The following is a 16,410-nucleotide window of genomic DNA, read 5'->3' on the forward strand; positions in this document are numbered from 1 at the left end:
GTACATTGTCTGCTTTGAGTTTTGACTAGATGGTAAATGAAGTTTTTAAAGAAGAAGAATTTTTTTCAGTTTGATTTATTCAGGAAAAATGTCCTCTAGTAATTTGTAGCAAAATATGGTTACTTTTAGAAAATAAAGATCTTCCTTTCCACATTTTGTGAAAGGGCACAGAAGATAACGGATTGAGATTAGACCCAATGACCAGTGTTTTGCAGTTCAGGAAAATGGTCTTGTTAATTTTATTTTGAATATTTGTCATTTTAAAACATGGGTTTTTAAATTTAGGTTTAAATAATGAAGAGTATCAAGTTGTCCTTGGAAACGACACAACTCATTATATTATTGATGACTTAGAGCCTGCCAGCAATTATACTTTCTACATTGTGGCATATATGCCATTGGGAGCCAGCCAGATGTCTGACCATGTGACACAGAATACTCTAGAGGATGGTAAGAAAACATGATTCTAGATCATTTTAGTATGAACATTCATAGGTTTTGTCAATTTCAATGAATAAATGTGTTTTAAAGAAAATAACCTCTTTTTGGTTAAACAGGTATGTTAAATTTGCTGTTTAAAATCCTCTTGCTTTTTACCAATAACATGAGGATAAAGAGCACTTTCATAATACACAATTTAATAATAAAATTCTTATATTCTCATTGTATTTCTTCAGAGATTCCTAGTTTAAATTGTAAATTTGTTGGAAAGAACAAAATGTGAATTTTTCTAGACATGAATAACTGTAATGACCACTACATATTGAGTGTATGTAGTGACCGAGGGTCAGAGGTATTGGACTTCTGAAACCTGGAGTTTATGTAATTTATCACCTGTCAAAAAATTCTTAGCACTTAGTAACTGTTGATTAAATACAGTATGCCTATACTCCTTAAGGGGGGATATATTACTTGTTTAGTTTGTTTCCTAACCATGGGTTGAAAATTGAATTGTGGTTCTTTTGGGGAAGGCCAGATGTTCATATTATTATTATAATGGTGGGAAGATTCATCCATTAGGGTAGCCCTAGAGAACTGATTCTCCTTCTCTGACTCTTCATATCATACTGTAAAAGAAGGGATTTCTCTTCCCAGAGTCTCTAGAAGACCTTTTCTAGTACCCTTCAATGTGAAAGGGAATTATTTAATATATGCTTAATCATACTGTTTTCCCTTAGCAAATGTTTTATCAACCTCAAGCAATGATTTGCTCTTAGTTTTTAAAACGTTTTTATATAAATAATCCCTAAATCTCTTTTTTTGTTCATTTGGTCCCAGATCTCCTATTTTATCTTTATAATGCCACTTACTTAGTTATTTATAAAATCAAAGTTAGACAAAATGAAAAAATGTTCACTGATCTGGATATGGAATTCCAAATTTTAGTTTTCATTTAAGAGCCTGTTCCACTTTAGAGTGAGCTACAGTATATGTGACATCTCTAGTTAACTCATTAAAATTAACAACCTCTGTTATGCATGTCTAAGGTGAAAAGCAGGCTGATAAGAGGTTTTTGTTTGTTAGTTTGTTTGTTTTGATATGTGAGATCTCTTCTCCCTCTATATCCTTAAAGAAAGTGAGTCTCAGCATAGCAGGGAAAGACTGTAAAAGGAGCTATTATTATTATCCTTATTTTGTGTCTTAAGAAACCTAGATACAGAGAAGTTAATTTAGCCAAGATCACATCGTTGTAAGTGGCAGAACAAGGATTCAAACACAGAGAAGCTAACTCTAGAATCCAAGTCTTAACTCTTAGTATTAGACCGCCTATCACTGTATTTGACTTATTTTCCTGAAATGCCAGTTTTATTAAAATTTTTGGAGGAAAAACTGTTTTCATATTAAACATGATACGTTGTAATTAAGAATAAAAAATTCACGTTAATTTTTAAGACGTAATTCTTAGACTTCAAAAATATTATTTGCTTGGTTATATAACTCTAGAATCCTAGGCTTTCCCACCATTGTATAATTCACTCTTCCTTGTTTCAAAACCCCTTTAGTGGAATTATTTGAGAAGTAGTCTCATATTTTGTATGAATATCAAATATTGTCATTTTCATTCCAAACGACAACAAAGCAATCACAACCGCAGTGAAGTATATCTTACATTCTTTGTTCCACACACTTAGCCCTCCCTCATTGTCTTTTTCTTCTGTTTTCTGGTTTGCACTCTGTTTAACTGAAAACCTCTGCTAGGGCTGCAACTATCTTTTCTTTATTACATGTTGCTAATTAAAGGAATTCAGTTACTGGTGTGCTAAGTGGCAATTCAGTTCTAAATATTTATAAACAACCTGTTTTCTTCTATGACTAGTTCCCCTGAGACCTCCTGAAATTAGTTTGACAAGTCGAAGTCCCACTGATATTCTCGTCTCCTGGCTGCCAATCCCAGCCAAATATCGGCGGGGCCAAGTGGTGCTGTATCGCTTGTCTTTCCGCCTAAGTACTGAGAATGCCATCCAAGTTCTGGAGCTCCCAGGGACCACGCATGAGTACCTTTTGGAAGGCCTGAAACCTGACAGTGTCTACCTGGTTCGGATTACTGCTGCCACCAGAGTGGGGTTGGGAGAGTCATCAGTATGGACTTCACATAAGACGCCTAAAGCTACAAGTGTGAAAGGTGAATTTCTGAAGACTGTTGAGAAAGGATAATACAGCATTTTTACTCTTGAATCAAGTTTTCTTCTCTAAGTTATGTTTATATTTTTAAATTTTGTTTTACAGATAAAAATATTCCATAGGTGATAGACTTAATTGAAAAAATTAAACTTTTTATTAAGTAGTCACTCTTGCATAGAGTTTTTTTGTGTGCAAACTTTTTAGTTGCACTGTTAGTTTGCTTAGCACATCCCTCATGGACACATCAGTCCAAATCAAACTGATTTCCAAAGTAAGATATTCGTAGAGGCCTAATTAACATCATCGCCATATATTTTTAAAATCCTTAGTTCAATAGGAAGACTGTAGGACTGTGAATCTAGACCCTTGTAACATTTCTGTCTTGCTTGTTAATTAATTGACTGACTAATTAATTAATAGTACCTGTTCTCTAAATCACAGAGGAGTATTGGATGGCCAAAATTAGAAAATACTGATTGCCTCTTTGAAAAAAGACTTAAATATCCAGATACTATTTATGTATCTTGGTCTTTTTAAGGTAGTATGTATTTTACATTTTGATCTCAAAGTTTAATATTATTGTGAAATTTGGAAAGTTAGGTTAAAGTATAATTATTGGATTGAACTTTTGGTAACCGTTTGCTGAAAACTGAGAGAACTACCCTATTCTGTGTCTTTATGTGGATGATTGGTTGTTTATACATACATTTTCTGATGAATTTTACTAGCCCCTAAGTCTCCAGAGTTGCATTTGGAGCCTCTGAACTGTACCACCATTTCTGTGACGTGGCAGCAAGATGTGGAGGACACGGCCGCCATTCTGGGCTACAAACTGTACTACAAGGAAGAAGGGCAGCAGGAGAATGGGCCCATTTTCTTGGATACCAGGGACCTACTCTATACTCTCAGTGGTTTAGGTGAGTGAGTTTATACTGTGGTTTTCCCTTTTTCCTTCCTCTTTGACCAACTGGGAGAAAAGTTATTGGATGTAAGACAGGAGAACTGACTTAATGGTACAAAGAAAATAATTGATTTTGCTATATCAGTATGTATATACTACTGCTGAAGCCAGTGATTGGTCTTTGACTTACATTGTGAGTCCAGTGGAAAATATCAGGTAGCCATTATCTTTCTCTCTTTGTCCAGGTCTGCAAATCTGCATTTCTTTGTGGAGTTCACTTCTGGTAGATTACAATCCTGATCAATTATTGTGAGTGTGTGGTGGATGTAGAATAGGAATTAGAAGAGGGATATCACCAAATAATACTCAGTGGTTAAGTTTAACTTATAATTTGCCTGAGAGTGCTGTATAATTGCTACATAGTTATAAATTAGGTATAAAACAGTGTCCTTAATATATTATATATTATATAATTATATATTATATAATTAATTATATAACTATATAATTATATAACTATATAAATATAATTATAATAATATAATTATATTAACTATATAACTATAATTTATAACTATGTCCTTATATATTATATATTACATGTCCCCATGTAACTGTGAATATTTATGTAGCTCTAACCCAGGAACACTGGAGAAAAAGCACTTAACTTTGTGTTTGAGTTCATCAGTGATTTGAAAGACACTGTTTTATTCCCTAGTCTTCCTATCTATCTTTGTGGAGTGAATTTCATGATGTAAACATGTTTAGTAGAAAGTAATGTATATCTAAAATGAATACATGGGCTGAGCGTGGTAGCTCATGCCTATAATCCCAGCACTTTGGGAGGCCAATGTGGGTGGATCTCTTGAGATTGGGAGTTTATGACCAGCCTGGCCAACATGGTGAAACCCTGTTGCTATTTTTAAAAAATACAAAAATTAGCTGAGTGTGATGGCGGGTGCCTGTAATCCCAGCTACTTGGGAGACAGAGGCAGGAGATAGCTTGAATTCGGGAGGCAGAGGCATTTTGAGATGCAGGGACACTGAACTTCATCCTGCGGTTCTCTGCATAGTTTTCCAGATGGCATTTTGCATTGAACCAGAATAGCACCACTACATTCCAGCCTGGGCAACAGAGCAGGACCCTGTCTTAAATTAAAAAAAAAAAAAAAAGAAGAAGAAGAATACATAGTTAGAAACTGATATAAATTCATCAAGGTATATAAAGTGTACACTTAGCTATTTGTTGCTCATGAGTAGATTTTTTTTCATGTAAGTACAAAGTGGTTCCTTTAATTATGATGACCAGCCTGCTAAATACCTACTGAGTTGTTATACCGTCTGCACATATTAGGATTTTACAAAGCACTCTGGCTTTTCCTTTCACAGACTGCCATGTGAAGGTAAAGGGAGGTAAGAGGCACAGCAGCCCAACTGTGGGCTTCTCCATGTCCTTCCCTGGTCTCACAGTAGCACAGGCTGTGAGAGCAGCATTAAATTTGAGCCTCTGAACAGTAAAAAGCAATGGTGAGAGTCTGTTTTGAGATGCAGGGACACTGAACTTCATCCTGCGGTTCTCTACATAGTTTTCCAGATGGCATTTTGCTTATAATCTTGTTATGTTGGTTTTTAATTTAATCTGCATTTGGTTAAATAAGTTTTACTGTTGATCTCTGTCACATAGGTTTTTTTTGTGTTTTTTTTTTTTTTTTGAGATGGAGTTTTGCTCTTGTTGACTAGGCTGGAGTGCAGTGGCACAATCTCAGCTCGCTGCAACCTCCACCTCGTGGGTTCAAACAGCTCTCCTGCCTCAGCCTCCTGAGTAGCTGAAATTACAGGCATGTGCCACTATGTCCAACTAATTTTGTATTTTTAGTAGATATGCAGTTTCTCTATGTTGGTCAGGCTGGCCCTGAACTCCTAACCTCAGGTGATCCGCCTGTCTCTGCCTTACAAAGTGTTGGGATTATAGGCATGAGCCACCATGCCTGGCCTGTCACATAGTTTTATAAATGATGAGAAGAAATTGCACATCTTCCAGGTTAACCTTCCTTAAGCCATTCGTACTGAAATGACATTAGCCCAACCGACTGCCACTGGAGCCAGCAACATTTACTCCTAGTCATGGCTTATTAGTATTCAGTCCTTTTCCCTGCATATTACTAATTCACGAAAATTTTGCTTAGTTATTATGTAAGAAACATGATTTGGGACAATTGTTACTGAAGAATCATAGATCAAGCTTAGTACTTCTAATTTACTCACCGTTAAAGAAAATATGAATATACAGAAGATAAAAAAAAATACATTCTTAGTATGCTCTTCTTATACATTACAGGGAGCTTGTTCTAAATAGGTGACTAATTTATTAGAACAAAAATACTCGGGTTGTGAAAAGTTTAGAGAGGCATTTTATTAAAACTTTGGCAAATAAAAGCAGTTCTTCAAAATTTTCTACAGATACATACATATATACATACATACATACACACTCACGCATGTGTGTGTAAGACCCATTGATCTTTATTGAACTTTTTAAATCATCTCTGAATTATAGTCAACTTTTTTTTTTTTTTTTTCCGAGATGGAGTCTCACTGTGTCGCCCAGGCCGGAGTGCAGTGGTGTGATCTCGGCTCACTGCAACCTTTGCCTTCCAGGTTCAAGTGATTCTCTCACCTCACCCTCCCAAGTAGCTAGGACTGCAGAGACACACCACCATGTCCAGCTAATTTTTTGTACTTTCAGTAGAGATGGGATTTCACCATGTTAGCCAGAATGGTCTCAGTCTACTGAGCTTGTGATTCTCCCACCTCTGCCTCCCAAAGTGTTGGGATTACAGGCATGAGCCACTGCACCTGGGCTATAATCAACTTTTGAAACCATAAACCTTTATTTTTTCTTATGTTTTAAAAATAAATCAAATATTACTGCCCTTGTTTTTATGTTGTAACATCCACTGTGTATGCTATTTGAGGTAACTCCATTTAAAATTACTTCTAATGCATAAACTGGGAAATTATTTTGTGGTTATACTATGTCTATTAAAATAGGTGCGTGTTTCCTGACTGTGGAATTAGATTCAGTGTTTGGACTGGTTGCAGTTCAGGATAACAGAGACCTCTTGCAGCTGTAGAGACTTTCTTGTTAGACACCAGGTTCTGCACCTCTGCAGCTGCCGAGTCACGGCTGGAATGGCTGACGAGCAGAGATGCAATTGTGGGGATTCAAGCATTGTGCAGCTGTTGACTGGATCACCTTTAGGTGCCTTTGAATCTTGAGACCCCTATGGTCTAGTCTTCCTTTCCTAGAAAGTCAGTGTTGAAGCCTTGCCAAACTTATAGCAGTCAAATATGTTTAACTCACTAAGCAGGCAAGTCTTAGCAGCTATCTTTTCCTTCTTACTTTTGATTATTGGGAGGGGAGTATGTTCTGTTAACTGGACAACTGACCATCTGTGACCATTTTTAGCGAGAGCATCTGGCAGTAGCTGCCTGTTTAACAGAGAATGATGTGTCTAGAGGGCAGTAGGTTAAGGGAATTCTATCTGTGTCTTGCATGGTGAATAGTTGCTTTCACTGAGCTTCTGCACATTAAAGATACTCTGACTGGAAGTAGATTTGCTAAGTAGGCTTGGAAGTGAAATTTAAATGCATCTGTTTGCTGATTAAATGTCAATTTGAGTAACAAACTAGTGTCTCAAAATTTCGTTTTCATACTAATCCCCTTTCTGATGCCTTTATACACATCTTTTTGTTTTCATTTCTGATAATTAAGTTTTCAGTTTAAAAAGTATGTTATTGTGACATATTCTCCTTGGTAATACACACAGTTCTTAGTTTCTAGAAGAGAGAAAAAGATGAATGAACTTACATGTTTCAATTCATTTAACAAGCATTTTCAAATATTTTTCTGAGACATTGTAGTACTATATAAAAAGATGTAACCTCTGCTTAAAACAAGAATTATTAAGCCAAAAGACATCTAATTGATTTTTTCCAATATCTGCACAAATTTCTAATGAATTAAATTTAATTATATTTAGTAATGAAAGTTATTTTAGAACTTTTTACTCTAAAACCTCAAAGCTCAGTTTCCGAGATGTAGAGTTTATTTTTTTTAAGTAGCTAAAAACATTATTGTGTCTTTCACAGTATAATATAAATTCTAGTAGAGTGATGGAAATATTTTGATGTTAGCTTGTTTGATATTAATGACTTTAAAATATAGCTTGATTAGGCAATGCAACATATCTACAACCATCCGATCTTTGACAAACCTGATAAAAACAAGCAATGGGGAAAGGATTCCCTGTTCAATAAATGGTGTTGGGAAAACTGGCTAGCAGTGTGCAGAAAGCAGAAACTGGACCCCTTCCTGACATCTTACACTAAAATTAACTCCAGATGGATTAAAGACTTAAGACCTAACACCATAAAAACCTTAGAAGAAAATCTAGGCAGAACCATTCAGGACATAGGCATAGGCAAGGACTTCATGACCAAAACACCAAAAGCATTGGCAACAAAGGCCAAAATAGACAAATGGGACCTAATCAAACTCCACAGCTTCTGCACAGCAAAAGAAACGTCATTAGAGTGAATCGGCAACCAACAGAATGGGGAAAAAATTTTTGCAATTTACCCATCTGACAAAGGGCTGATATCCAGAATTTACAAAGAGCTAAAAGAGATTTACAAGAAAAAAACAAACAATTCCGTTCAAAAGTGGGCAAAGGATATGAACAAACACTTTACAAAAGAAGACATACATGAGGCCAACAAACATATGAAAAAATGCTCATCGTCACTGGTCATTAGAGAAATGCAAATCAAAACTACATTGCGAGATACCATCTCACGCCAGTTAGAATGGTGATCATTAAAAAATCTGGAGACAACAGATGCTGGAGAGGATGTGGAGAAATAGAAACACTTTTACACTGTTGGTGGGAGTGTCAATTAGTTCAACCATTGTGGAAGACAGTATGGCGATTCCTCCAGGACCTAGAAATAGAATTTCCACTTGACCCAGCAATCCCAGTACTGGGTATATATCCAGAGGATTATAAATCGTTCTATTATAAGGACACATGCACACAAATGTTCATTGCAGCACCGTTTACAATAGCAAAGACCTGGAACCAACCCAAATGCCCATTGATGATAGACTGGACAGGGAAAATGTGGCACATATACACAATGGAATATTATGCAGCCATCAAAAACGATGAGTTCGTATCCTTTGTAGGGACATGGATGAACCTGGAAACCATCATTCTCAGCAAACTGACACAAGAACAGAAAAACACCGCATGTTCTCACTCATAGGCGGGTGTTGAACAATGAGAACACGTCGACACAGGGAGGGGAGCACTACACACTGGGGTCTGTTGGGGGGAAGTAGGGGAGGGACAGTGGGGGATGGGGAGTTGGGGAGAGAGAGCACGGGGAGAAATGCCAGATATAGGTGATGGGGAGGACTCAGGCAGCAAATCACACTGCCACGTGTGTACCTATGCAACAATCTTGCATGTTCTTCACATGTACCCCAAAACCTAAAATGCAATTTAAATAAATAAATAAATAAATAAATAAATAAAATATAGCTTGATTTTAGTTAGAACTGGTTTACTTTGGGGTGTGATTGGAAAAAATCATTAGACTTGTGATTTAATACATTTGTGTGATTTGTTCTAAGTGGTGGTTTGAGACTTTATTTCTTTGTGGTAATAAATTTCAGTTAGATTTTGTTCCCCAAGGCACTTTCAGTGTTTAACTCAGTTGTAAGTAGGATTTTTAGATGCTTGTTATATTCATCACACAATAAACTGAAGCAAAATTAGTAACATCCTTGTGTTCCTTGATAATTTATTAAAATAATTTGTTCTTCTTTTTTCATGTTTATTTCAGAAATTGGCTTTAAATTCTGAAGCTGGTTTATAATTACAAAGGAACTGTTTTCACAAGCTGTCAAAAACTGATCTGAATTATTAAATCTTTATATGAAAGAATGAAAATGGGGAGATTTTTAGATAGTACTGTTTGTTAGTTTAACATTTAGGACACTGATGTTACATCATCTTTAGCTTGTTTATTTAATTTTACAGTAAGCCTGATTAGTGTGAGCAAGAGATTTCACATCAATAATAAATGAATAATTAAATAATAAACTATATACTACAGTGTTTTACTTCATTTATTTATTTATTTATTTGCGAAGTAATCTCATTGTCACCCAGCCCGGAGTGCAATGCTGCCATCTCGGCTCACTGCAACCTCCGCCTCCCGGGCTCAGGCAGTCCTCTTGCTTCAGCCAGGTCCTGAGTGGCTGGGACCACAGGCGTGTGCCACCACACCTGACTAATTTTTGGTATTTTTGGTAGAGATGGGGTTTCATTCTTTTGCTCAGGCTGGTCTTGAACTCCTGGGCTCAAGCCATCTACCTTTCTCAGCCTCCCAAAATGCTGGGATTATAGGTGTGAGCCACCACGCCCAGCCTGATTCATTCTTAAAAACAGTCACAAAATAAACTCATTTAACTGAAGTCAGTAAACTTCTTTAAAGGAATACTTCTGGAAACTACCTGCCTTGTAGGCTAAAAAACTGACAAAAGTGTGAGTACAAATTAAAACAAAGAGAACATTTATAAACTATTTTGTTTCATTTTCTTCACTATTAAATATGTTTAAGTTACCCTTTCATTTGTTGTGTTTAATGTATCAAGACGGCAAAATATGTTGAAACTTCAACAGAATTTTTTCTTAATTTGCCAATAAATCAGAAATTTTTGAATATCACATTCTCTGCAGTAGCTAAAAATGCCAAATATGATTGATACTCAACTCAAATTTTAGAACTTAATACTTGAAAAATTTAGAAACCAATACTTCAAAAGAAATGAAGCATTTACTTCTAAAAAAAAAAAACCCTGCTACTAAAAAAATACTATTAAGATAGTAAAAAAAAAAAAGGCCGGGCGTGGTAGCTCACACCTATAATCCCAGCACTTTGGGAGGTTGAGACGAATGGATCACGAGGTCAAGAGATTGAGACCATCCTGGTCAATAAGGTGAAACCCCGTCTCTACTAAAAATACAAAAATTAGCTGGGCATGGTGGTGCGCGCTTGTAGTCCCAGCTACTCGGGAGGCGGAGGCAGGAGAATTGCTTGAACCCAGGAGGCGGAGGTTGCAATGAGTCGAGATCGCACCGCTGCACTCCAACCTGGGTAACAAGAAACTACGTCTCAAAAAAAAAAAAAAAAAAAAAAAAAAGAAGTTAAAAAAAATTTTTTTTTTCATTTGCCAGTTGCAACTACCTCTATTTAAAAATAAAATGTTGGTCAGGTGCCATGGCTCACACCTGTAATTCCAGCACTTTGGGAGGCTGAGGCGAGCGGATCACGAGGTTAAGAGACCAAGAGCATCCTGGCCAAGGTGGTAAAACCACGTCTCTACAAAAAATACAAAAATTAGCTGGGCATGGTGGCGTGTGCCTGTAGTCCCAGTTACTTGGGAGGCTGAGGCAGTAGAATCACTTGAACCCAGCAGGCGGAGGTTGCAGTAAGCTGAGATCGCACCACTGCACCCCAGCCTGGCGACAGAACAAGACTCCATCTGAAAAAAAAAAAAAAAAAAAAAAACCATAGATAATAAAATGTTTACAGATTGATAAAACTGTAAGAGCTATATAAGATTTATAGGGCATTATCTGTTTTTTTTTCCCTTAATTTATTTGTATTAGATGAAAGGTCACCTGCCATTGTAAAATACTTTGGGTATTCTCTTGGTGAATTAGAGATATATAATCTCCTCTTTACATTTGGAAAAATATTGCCCAGATTTTAAGTCCCGACTCTTCTGGGAAACCTCTTGTGACTCTAAATGGTGTCAGTCATCCCATGGGACATCATTTACAATGTTCTTTTTTTTTTTTTTTTTTTTTTTTTTTTTTTGAGACGGAGTTTCACTCTTGTTACCCAGGCTGGAGTGCAATGGCGCAATCTCGGCTCACCGCAACCTCCGCCTCCTGGGTTCAGGCAATTCTCCTGCCTCAGCCTCCTGAGTAGCTGGGATTACAGGCACGCACCCCCATGCCCAGCTAATTTTTTGTATTTTTAGTAGAGATGGGGTTTCACCATGTTGACCAGGATGGTCTTGATCTCTTGACCTCGTGATCCACCCACCTCAGCCCCCCAAAGTGCTGGGATTACAGGCTTGAGCCACTGCGCCCGGCCTACAATGTTCTATTATAGAAATTGCATGGCACTGACAGTTAAAAATGTCATCTAAATAAGTTTCTTATCTGCTGCCTGGATTTGATTTCAAATTTCACAACTTATTAACAAATTAAATTCTAACTGTTCACCTAATCTTTCATGTGGGGATAATGATAGTGACTTTCTAATGTTAGGGAGATTAAATGAAGTAATGCATGTAAAAGTTAGCATGGTGCCTGGGAAAATTGCATTATAAATCCTCAACAAATGTTAGTTGTTGCTGTTGTTAAAATTGTTCTCCTCCTAGGGTAGACCCTGTATTTAAAAATTATATCTGTATGTTTTAAAAATATTTTTTCAAGTAATTGACCATGATCACTAGATTTGAAAGCTAATGCTTCTTGAGCTTTAAAATGTATATAGATTACCCACAGATCTTGTTAAAACACAGATTCTGATATTCAGTAGGTTTGCGTGGGGCCTGAAATTTTTGTATTTCTGCCCACTTTGAGAAGCAAAGATCTAGAACAGGAGTAGGCAAACTTTTTCTGTAATGGGACAGATCATAAATATTTTAGGCTTTGCGGGTATTATGGACTTAATGTTTGTGTCTTTCTAAAATTTAAATGTTAAAGCTTTCACCCTAAAGTGACTGTTTGGAGGTAGAGCCTGTGAAAAGATGATGAAGGTTAAATGAGGTCATAAGAGTGAGGTCCTAATCCAGTAAGGCTGAAAGGCTGATACCCTTATAAGAAGAGGAGGGGATGCTGGAGCACATCTCTACCATGTGAGGATGTAGCAAAAGTGCAATCATCTGTGAGCCAGGAAGAAAGCCTCACCAGAAATCAAATCCTGCCAGATTTGGTGTTGGAGTTCCCAGCCTCTAGAACTGTGAGGAAACAAATTTCTGTTGTTTAAACTACTCACTTAGCCTGTGGTATTTTGTTATGACATCATGAACAAGACTGATACAGTTGGCCATTTAGTCTCTTTCACAAGTATTCAACTCTGCTACTGCAGCACAGAAGCAGCCTTGGAAAACAAATAAATGTATGCCTGTGGTTATGCTCCAATAAAACTTCATTTATGGACACTGAAGTATGAATTTCATATAATATTGACATGTCACAAAATAGTATTCTTAAAAAATTTTTTTTCAGGCTGGATACAGTGAAATATAATCTCATGTCTATAATCCCAGTACTCTGGGAGGCCAATGTGGGTGGATCACTTGAAGTTAGGAGTTTGAGACCAGCCTGGCCAACATGGCAAAACCATGTTCCTACTAAAAATACAAAAATTAACCGGGTGTGGTGGTGTGTGACTGTAATTCCAGCTACTCAGGAGGCTGAAGCAGGAGAATTGCTTCAACCTGGGAGCCAGAGGTTGCAGTGAACCAAGATTGCCCCACTGCACTCCAGCCTGGGTGACAGAGCAAGACTGTCTCCAGAAAAAAAAAAAAAAAGAAAAAAAAATTTGAAACCACTTAAAAATTTAAAAAATCCATTTTTAACTGACAGGCTGTATCAAGGGCACCAGGCCACATTACTAAAATTTGGAAGTTCTAGATTTAGACTGTATATAGTTATTGCTTCTTAAAGTACAGTCCCAGGACCAGCAGCATAATCTAGGAGTTGATTGAAATGCTGAATTTCAGGGTTTCCCTCCCTAGTGTTTTAACACATAAGGGTAAGAAATTTGGACATTTGGTTTATGCCTTTCTTCTTAAGCCAGTTCTGAAACTGTGTTAAAGTATTTTAATTTATCTATTCTTTTATATGAGTTAGCCCTCAGGAGGCATCCAGTCACAAATCTAACAGCATGTTCTGTTCCTTGAGAAAGCCTGATTATTCGTGATTTGGGGCATCTCATTTTAGGCAACTGTGATTTTACTAAATTAATTAGATTTTATGTTTTTAGGTGAACAAGAAAATAAATATAGCCATGAATTCCATAAATCCATAACATAAACTGTTACTTGAATCCACAGGGTAAAGCCAGGAGTGTTTAGTAGTCATTCAAAAAGAGAGTATTTTCTAACCCATTCAGCTACCATCATTGAGACTCTCAATGTGCTTTTTTTTTTTTTTTGAGGGAGCCACTCTGTCGCCCAGACTGGAGTTCAGTGGCGCCATCTCTGCCTCAGAGGGTGCAACCTTCATCTCACGGGGTTCAAAGGATTCTTGTTCCTTAGCCTCCCGAGTAGCTGGGGTTAGAGACGCCTGCCACCACACCCTGTTAATTTTTTTATGTTTTTAGTAGATATGCTATTTTACCATGTTGTCCAGGCTGGTCTTGAACTCCTGTGCTCAGGCAATATGCCCACTTCAGCCTCACAATGTGCTAAGATCACAGTTGTGAGCCACCATACCCGGCCTTAATGTGCTCTTAATACTACTATACTGTTTATAAAGGCTTCCATAGCACGGTGTGAGTCCAGTGTTTTATGGAACTCAGTAGATCTGAGATAAAGAAGCTCTTGTGTTTTCTTGGTGCATCAGTTGCTAGGTGGCTTCTGACATAGTAGCTCCTGGGTCTTGAAAATCAGAGGATTAACTAAATTTAGAAATTTCTGATAACAAGCTCCAGTTACCACTAAATTAATTGCAAAATTGAAACCATCCTCCCAACATACAATTTTAACTTCTGTGATACCTCACCTAACTCCTCATGAAGACATTGTCTAGGAGATAGTGTCAGTTAGAAAGGCAAAATTTCTGCCAGGTACAGTGGCTCATACCTATAATCCCAGCATTTTGAGAGGCTAGGGCAGGAGAATTGCCTAAGTCAAGGAGTTTAAGACCAGCCTGGGGGATGGTGAGATTCCATCTCTACGTAAAATTAGCTGGGTGTGGTGGCACATGGCTATGATCCCAGCTACACAGGAGGCTGAGGTGGAAGAATCACTTGAGTCCAGGAGGTCGAGGTAGCAGTGAGCCATTTGCACCACTGCACTCCCGCGAAGGTGAGGTAGGGCCCGTGAGACCCTGTCTCAAAAAAAAGTAATGTTTCTAAATTTAGGTTAGAACTTTACACACACACACGCACACAACACACACACACACACACACACACACACACACACACCTATATATGTAAAACTAAGTTTAATAATGTAAGGTTGTTATCTATACCAATTTAATTGCCACATATTATAAATTTTTGTATTAAAATTTATTCATCTTAAGTATTATGGATTGTAGCCTATTTTCTATTATTTTGAAAGTTAAAAAATTTGTATATGCTTATTGAATGCACACACTCTGCACCAGACACTGTATTGGGCACAAAGAATATGAATATAAGATGGCCTGCCTGCCTCCAAAGTATTTAAGTTTAGCATGTAGGACTTTATAAAGTGTTCATAGGAAGATATGCTAGTAGATGCAATTGAGGTATAGGCCAAGTGTTCTGGAAGCAAAAAGGATAAATGACTAATTTTACTGCATGGTGAAGACTAGTTTGCCAGATTTAAAAAAAGGATGAAACTTACTTAGAGGAGCTTAAAATGTACAAAAACAAAAAGATTCATAAGGTAGCCTCATTGAATTGCTATAGCTAAAACATGGGTTGCTTAAGAAATAACTGTGAAGACTAAAGTCATAGAGTTAAATAGGGCCTGTGTTTTAAAAGGCCCTGTGTATCCTGATAAATGATTTGTCTTTATCTTACAACATAAACAATGCAGAGTCATCAGAAGTTTTCAAGTGGGAAGGCGACGCGGCTTGTTTTAGAAGGATAACTAGTAGTGATATTGCAGACGATAGATTTAGGGAGGGCAGTGAATGTGGGGCCAGGGAGGGGGCTGCTGAAGACAAGAAATCATTCTGATGGTTACTGAAATAATCTAAGATGATGAGAGTGTAAAATGAGATCATAGTTCACTGGGGGAGAAGGCAGATGTAAAGTTGTTTCAGGCTTAGAACAAGTAGGACTTAACTGATTACGTGTGGATCTGATTGGAGATCTTGGGATATAGCATTACAGTTGAGGGGTTTATGAAAAGATGCTAAACATTAACCATAAGGGAAATGCAAATTAAAAAATTTAAACTACAATAAAATACCACTACCTACCTATTAGAATGACTAAAAAATTTTAAAACACTAAAACTGTCAATAATAAATGTGTGCATGGATACAGAACACCTGAAACTCATGCATCATTTTAAGAATGTAAAATGGTAAAGCTACTCTGAAAACAGTTTAGTGCTTTTTTATAAGGTTAAAAATGCCCTTACCACATGACCCAGCAATCCCATCCTAAGTGTTTATCCTAGAAAAGTAAAAATTTAGCTTCACACGAAAAACTGTACACAAATGTACAGCTCTGTTCACCATTGCCAAAACCTGAAAAAAACCTAAATGTCCTTCAACAGATGAACAGATAAGCAAACTGCAGTATATCTGTACAATTGGAATACTCCTCAGCAGTAAAAAGCATCGAACTATATTGCTGCTTGCAACAATTCATGGATGAATCTCAGTGTCATTATGCTGAGTGAAAGAGGCTGGTCTTAAAGGGTTACATTCTGTATGACTTCATTCATATGACACTCTTGAAGGCTGAAGACCGGGGCAGGTGCAGTGGCTCACACCTGTAATCCCTGCACTTTGGGAGGCTGAGGCAGGTGGATCACCTGAGGTCAGGAGTTCAAGACCAGCCTGGCC

At 37.2% G+C, this 16,410-nt stretch overlaps 1 protein-coding gene across 1 annotated transcript in view; it reads left to right on the forward strand.

Annotated features, from left to right (window-relative positions):
* Positions 1–16,410, forward strand: part of PRTG (protogenin) — a 128,982-nt gene that overhangs the window by 64,045 nt on the left and 48,527 nt on the right. Inside the window, exons 9-11 of the mRNA XM_032297376.1 lie at positions 286–450; positions 2,318–2,623; positions 3,351–3,539. Coding sequence (XP_032153267.1) covers positions 286–450; positions 2,318–2,623; positions 3,351–3,539 — 660 coding nt within the window. The remainder of the gene's footprint in view (positions 1–285; positions 451–2,317; positions 2,624–3,350; positions 3,540–16,410) is intronic.

This window comes from Sapajus apella, unplaced genomic scaffold, assembly GCF_009761245.1.
Source record: "Sapajus apella isolate SASKATOON/1434 unplaced genomic scaffold, GSC_monkey_1.0 scaffold37, whole genome shotgun sequence".
Taxonomy (NCBI): domain Eukaryota; kingdom Metazoa; phylum Chordata; class Mammalia; order Primates; family Cebidae; genus Sapajus; species Sapajus apella.